A 6,364-nucleotide genomic window follows, 5' to 3' on the forward strand; every position below is an offset into this window, starting at 1 on the left:
TGTGTGGGCGCACATAAAATGCTGGGTGATGTTAGTGGTGTGGCTTAGCAAAAAAAAAAAATGTCTGTCCTTCAAAATTGGGATGTATGGCCACACAAAATGTTGACCTGCCTGACATTACCATCAACAGAAGAAGCAACATGCTGGCTCTTACAGTCTATTGGTCATGCCAGTACTATTAGATCAGGCAGGAATCCCTGCACTATGTAAGTGCACCCCACAATGGTGTTTTGTTATTGTGGGGTGCACTTACATAGTGATGGGCCACAAATCTATATATCTCAATAACAACCCGATGCTACTGTATAATGAAATTATTCATTTTGCTTAAAGGGTATCTTTGATTTCTAAAAACTTGTGACATATTTTGGTGACATGTCAGAAGTTCATGAGGGTGTTTCATGAGGGAAGTTTCATGAGGGTGCTCATACTCACACCTGCTCCACTAGAGAATTCAATGAGATCACGTTGGGACACCTGCGTAACGGTTTGGCAGGTGTACTGCCCCAGGGGGTAAAAGTAATGGAGTACTGTTCCCCTCTAGTTCTCACCAGCTCTGCTCATAGTTGATTCATAGAAACAATACAATACCTGTCACTCTCAGCTCTCTTAAGTGGCACTGTGCTTCGCTAAGTGCCTCCACCCCTTCATTGTAGCGATTGATGATGGCTTCAGCCGCTGGGTCCACAAAGATAAAACTTTTGGCATGTCACAATCGCATTTCAAGAATTTTTCAATTGGTGCCCATGGAATCCCTTAATGTCTGTTAGTTGCTCTGCTTTAAATGATACCACTAACAGAGGCATAAGTAATACATGATCTCCATACAGTAACTGTATACTACTAGTATTTACTTTCCTGACATTGACGTGCTGCCTTTTTTTTTATAGATTTTGAGTATATGTAGCTTTATATACAAATATTTATATGATGCTCACATATGCATTGCAAATGCATACACCTTACATGTACATATATACAGACTTCAAACATTCCCACCCCTCCCCCTCTGGCAGCAACAATGTTCTCCCTTTTTCTTAGCCCTCCACTGCTAGTAGAAACATTATGCCCCATTCTCCCTATCCCTCCCCCCGCTTGTAGAAGCATTATGCCCCCTTCTTCCAAGCCCTCCCCCACTGGCAGCTGCATTATGCCTCATTTTCCCTATCCCTCCATCCGCTGGTAGAAGCATTATGCCCCATTCTTCCTAGCCCTCCTCCACTGGCAGCAGCATTATTGTCCCATTCTTCCTAGCCCTCCTCCACTGGCAGCAGCTTTATGCCCCATTCTTCCTAGCTCTCCACCACTGGCAGCAGCATTATTTTCCCATTCTTCCTAGCCCTCCCCCACTGGCAGCAGCATTATGCCCCATTCTTTCTAGCCCTCCTCCACTGGCAGCAGCATTATGCCCCATTCTTCCTAGCTCTCCACCACTGGCAGCAGCATTATGCCCCATTCTTTCTAGCCCTCCTCCACTGGCAGCAGCATTATTGCCCCATTCTTACTAGCTCTCCCCCACTGGCAGCAGCATTATTGCCCCATTCTTCCTATCCCTCCCCCACTGGAAGTAGCATTATGCCCCATTCTTTCTAGCCCTCCCCCACTGGCAGCAGCATTATGCCCCATTCTTTCTAGCCCTCCCTCACTGGCAGCAGCATTATTGCCCCATTCTTCCTAGCCCTCCCCCACTGGCAGCAGCATTATGCCCCATTCTTTCTAGCCCTCCCCCACTGGCAGCAGCATTATTGCCCCATTCTTTCTAGCCCTCCCCCACTGGCAGCAGCATTATTGCCCCATTCTTCCTAGCCCTCCCCCACTGGCAGCAGCATTATTGCCCCATTCTTCCTAGCCCTCCCCCACTGGCAGCAGCATTATGCCCCATTCTTCCTAGCCCTCCTCCACTGGCAGCAGCATTATTGCCCCATTCTTCCTAGCCCTCCTCCACTGGCAGCGGCATTATGCTTCATTCTTCCTAGCTCTCCCCCACTGGCAGCAGCATTATGCCCCATTCTTTCTAGCCCTCCCCCACTGGCAGCAGCATTATTGCCCCATTCTTCCTAGCCCTCCTCCACTGGCAGCGGCATTATGCTTCATTCTTCCTAGCTCTCCCCCACTGGCAGCAGCATTATTGCCCCATTCTTCCTAGCCCTCCCCCACTGGCAGCAGCATTATGCCCCATTCTTCTTAGCCCTCCCGCACTGACAGCAGCATTATGCCCCATTCTTCCTAGCCCTCCCCCACTAGCTACTGGCAGCAGCATTGTGCCCCCAATGCCTCTTCCACTTTGAAAAGTTCTTAGTCTATGATCTACTCTGCAGTTCCTCCAAGGACCTGTAATCATGTGACCATCTTATAAGCACAGATCCTTTATCTAATCTCAGATACTGCACACACTTGACATTATCAGTGTAGTTACTCTTTGCCAAGGCCGGCACCCTAAAGACTGTCTGACCCAGTGGGCTTCTGCTAGAAATCCTATTCAGGTCCTGCAAACTTTGTGTAATTGCGATTCTGTAACTATTCCCCCCCCCCCCACAAAAAATGCAGTGGTCAATAGACTCTTTGCAGGGTCAAACATGTAACAGATTTCTATAAAAAAATATTTATTTTATATAAATATAATAAATATGTACATAAAATACACATATCATGGAGCACAAATGTAAGCCATATCGTTCTACCCACTTTAATCAAAGATTTACAAAAATTTCATAGGTTTTCCATGCTCTCTGCCTTAAAAGACATATTTGTTACCCCAGTATCAAACCCTCTTGTCCTTTTAATACTTCTGACCTTCTTTTTCCTCCAAAACCAACAAAAAAGGACAGAAGACCCCAATACTCCGGCAAGTATTGCCGAGATAACTCCTATAGCCGTATAAACCCCCTGTGAAGCATAGGTATGAAATGTGCCACATGGCCCTACAGTATCTCCTTGGTCCAGGTCTTCATCTTCTCCATCTCCAGGGTCTACCTGGCTTTCTCCTGCATCATTTATGGCTACCACACACACCCTGTAAGCAGTTCCTGGGAGGAGATTTGTAATTGAGAAGAAGCGATGTGACTGATTGAGCAAGGGTCCCATCTCCAGTGGTCCTTCGGGTGTGCCATACACCACTCTGTAGGACTGGACCGTTGAAAGAGGCGCACACCAGCGCACCCCAATTACAGCCTGTCCAGGTATAACCTGCTTCAAACGGGGGGAGTCAGGAAGAACCGAGCTTGGACTAATCCCAGGACAAAGGCATTTCCCTCCTGACCTCTTCTGTATCTCCTCACAAGGTATCTGGAGGTGTTTGCAGCGATCGTATGGACACGCTCCATTAGAATAATGCGGGGGCTCGGTCGACACCTCATTATCATCATCTTCATAGTTCTCATCATCTTCATAGTCCACGTATTCGGTTATGTACAGAATACGTTCCTGCGTTGTTTTCTGACTCCGTGTTATGCCGAGGGTTTGAGGGGCAGAAGCTTCATTGTTCCTCCTAAGTGGTGAAGAGGATGTAGGAATATAGTCTAAATCACTATTCCATGGCCGAGTGTCTTTACTGACCACTGGGGTTGATGCATTTTGTTCAAGGGGCAAACAAGTAACGGTTGCACAAAGTTGAACGAAAAGGAAAAATGGAGCTATGTGTAGAGACATGATGACCGCACAATTCTGAAGTTGAAGTGAATGCAAAGGCTAATAAAAGAAAAAGAAGAAAATAAAAATGTTAGTTACATTATTTTTATAAAATGCTAAAAAACGCTGATTATACATGATAAAATAGTATAAAATATCTCGTTTTGGAGTGAACTACAATGTAGCATTGTTGCATGGTGGAATAACTCCGATACCGAGGCAGCAATACATCTTTTTTCTTTACTGTATGCCAACTATCTAGAATGTCCCGGTACTACCCTGATTGCTCGCTAACAATCCCAGCAAATTTGTGGTGCCTACAAATGGCCAGTTCTGATACAAATAAAAACTAATATAAATGTTGAAGACCAGTGGCGTAACTTGGCGCTCATGGGCCCCAATGCAAAATTGTCAACAGGGCCCTCAATTATCATCTTGACCTTGAAGATTGACCAATAGTAACGAATGATGGTCTTTTTTTTATATGGGTTAAAAGGACCTTTTGGGCCCCCTAAGCTCAAAGCCACTGGTGCGATTGCAACCCTATTATAGTTACGACCCTATTGGAAACTATGCTAAAGACATAACTACAAAATTTCATAGAACACCAAATTAAAGTCCAGGATGGAATCCCATGAAATACTGAATAGGCTGAACTCCAGTAATTCAAACAGTGTAAATTCCTTTATGTTAGCAGCAGTCCTTTGTAGGTGGATATGGGGCCCCCTTACCTGTGGGGCCCCTATATGGTAGGTCCGCCCGTGTATCATTATACACAGGTGGACCTACCATATAGGGGCCCCACAGGTAAGGGGGCCCCATATCCACCTACAAAACAAAAGGAATTGTGCTTTATAGAGAGGTGTTGAACTGCAAAGGACCTTGTCTGTGTCCGTCATTGTAATGATATGCTGTTTTCCCTGTTTAAGTGAGCATGCAGAGATAAGGGTCCCCCAATTAGGACCACCTTTGCAACGACCTAGCCCTGACTGGACAGAGATTGCAAAAAAAATATATAATTAATACCAAAAGTTTTCCCACACACTCATATCAATCTGTTCAGCCTCTCCTGCTCTAAAACATGCTGCCACCACATCAGATTACATTTTCAATGTGACTGGTTCCCCAAACTGATATTTAAAAAAAAAAAAACATCATAATTAACTAAATAGAAGTAATAAATGTTTTATTTACGAGCAAATACAATTTTTTTTTCCGTAAAATTATTTATTTAATTTTCAACAGGACAAACAGAACACAGTTCTATTTTGTTATCGGAAACTTTTACTTTCCCAAGAAGTTCCTATCGATTAGGAAGTTTTTAACAATCCAATTATTTTCTGTCTGCTATCCCCAACAGTATTCTTCAGAGACACACAGATTCCTTTCAAGGTTCTTTTGGTCGTTCCTGTGTGATCGGTGCGGTCATGCTTGTATTAATAATCCAACAGTAACGAGAACGGTTCCAAATACTTAAGAGGTCAAATAAGTGACAAATAAAATTCTAAAAACTTTACTCTTAACAGAATTTTGCTCTTACCTTGTTCTCTTTAGATCTCGTGTATCGCGGCGCTATTTTTATATCCTTTGTGGCTTTTGTTTGTATCTTATTTTTCCTCTTTATAGTAGGATACAAACTTAAACAATTGTTCTGTACTTCTGTGTCTCTTGGTCACACGCTCTGCCTCTTTATACTACACAGGACTGATGTCATCTAACTTTACAACTGAATCACCGACTGGGTATGTGGGAGTAATGAAGGGAGGAGAGAAAAGACAGAAGAAAATCAACGGGGGAGCGCTGGAGAAGTTGCATTACTAAAATATTCTTTCCAGATGTTTTATGTAGTGTGGGAATCTTTGGCTTCCTAGCAGCAGATGTGCACCGCAGGCTGTATATAGAGGGCGTGTTGCTAGGAATATTTTTTTCCCTATAAGGCCATTTTAAGTTATAAATCATCATTTTCTGAAATGTGTACACCAGGTACATGCTCTGTAAAACTAAACTACTTTTAATATTGGCTCGTGCAGACGACTGTATTTTCAGCCCGACAAAATATCTGATCGCACTCAGACTAATGTTATTCTATGGGGGCCATGCACATTTTGGATTTTTTTACTTGGACCGAGTCTGTCAGGGAACAAATAGCATCCGAAAATCAGATCATACTCAGCTGTGCAAGTAAATGACTCCGTGGGGGAAAAAAAAAATCGGACTGCACTCGGATGACATCGGAGTGCAGTCCAGTTTTCATAGACTGATGAAGAAGATGATGATGGAGAAGATGCAGACATTTTTGAGATTCTTTTAACTGTTCCAGGCTTCAAAAGTAACAAAGTGACTAAAAGAAGTGATTTTTCACGAGGCTTCTGTTTGCAGGCCGATCATTAGTTTTTATTTACAGTGGAAAAAAAAAAAAAAAGGACACTGTGGCACCACCGGTGCCTGACGGATGCTATTGACTCTAGTGAGGTCCGTTGGGTTTCCACATTGAGCAGATGTGAACACAGCCTTATAAAAAAAGTCTTCTGTGGTTGGGCTTGCGTGACACTTGAGGCTTCTGCATGAGGTTGTGTCATTCATTTCCTTCCCCATAGTCCTCCCTCGTAGGATTACAGAATGAAACATTACAGACCTAGAGATGGCCTTTTGGCAAACATTTCTGCACTAAAGTCTGCAAGCAAATGAGTCCGTAACTGAAGCAGACGACCCACTCATTCTTGGAATGAAGGAATAT

At 43.6% G+C, this 6,364-nt stretch overlaps 1 protein-coding gene across 1 annotated transcript; it reads right to left on the reverse strand.

The window, feature by feature from the left end:
- Window positions 1-2,670: 2,670 nt before the first annotated feature.
- Window positions 2,671-5,740, reverse strand: LOC141058175 (LRRN4 C-terminal-like protein). The gene is made up of 2 exons (XM_073554314.1): window positions 5,168-5,740; window positions 2,671-3,687 (listed from the first exon to the last, which is right to left on the reverse strand). Exon 2 carries the CDS (start codon window positions 3,646-3,648, stop codon window positions 2,710-2,712), a length of 939 nt encoding a protein of 312 aa, XP_073410415.1. The 5' UTR covers window positions 3,649-3,687; window positions 5,168-5,740; the 3' UTR covers window positions 2,671-2,709.
- Between the last annotated feature and the right edge of the window lie 624 nt (window positions 5,741-6,364).

The sequence above is a fragment of the Dendrobates tinctorius genome, unplaced genomic scaffold (genome assembly GCF_039654945.1).
Source record: "Dendrobates tinctorius isolate UK_male_01 unplaced genomic scaffold, ASM3965494v1 ptg000211l, whole genome shotgun sequence".
In the NCBI taxonomy this organism is placed as follows: domain Eukaryota; kingdom Metazoa; phylum Chordata; class Amphibia; order Anura; family Dendrobatidae; genus Dendrobates; species Dendrobates tinctorius.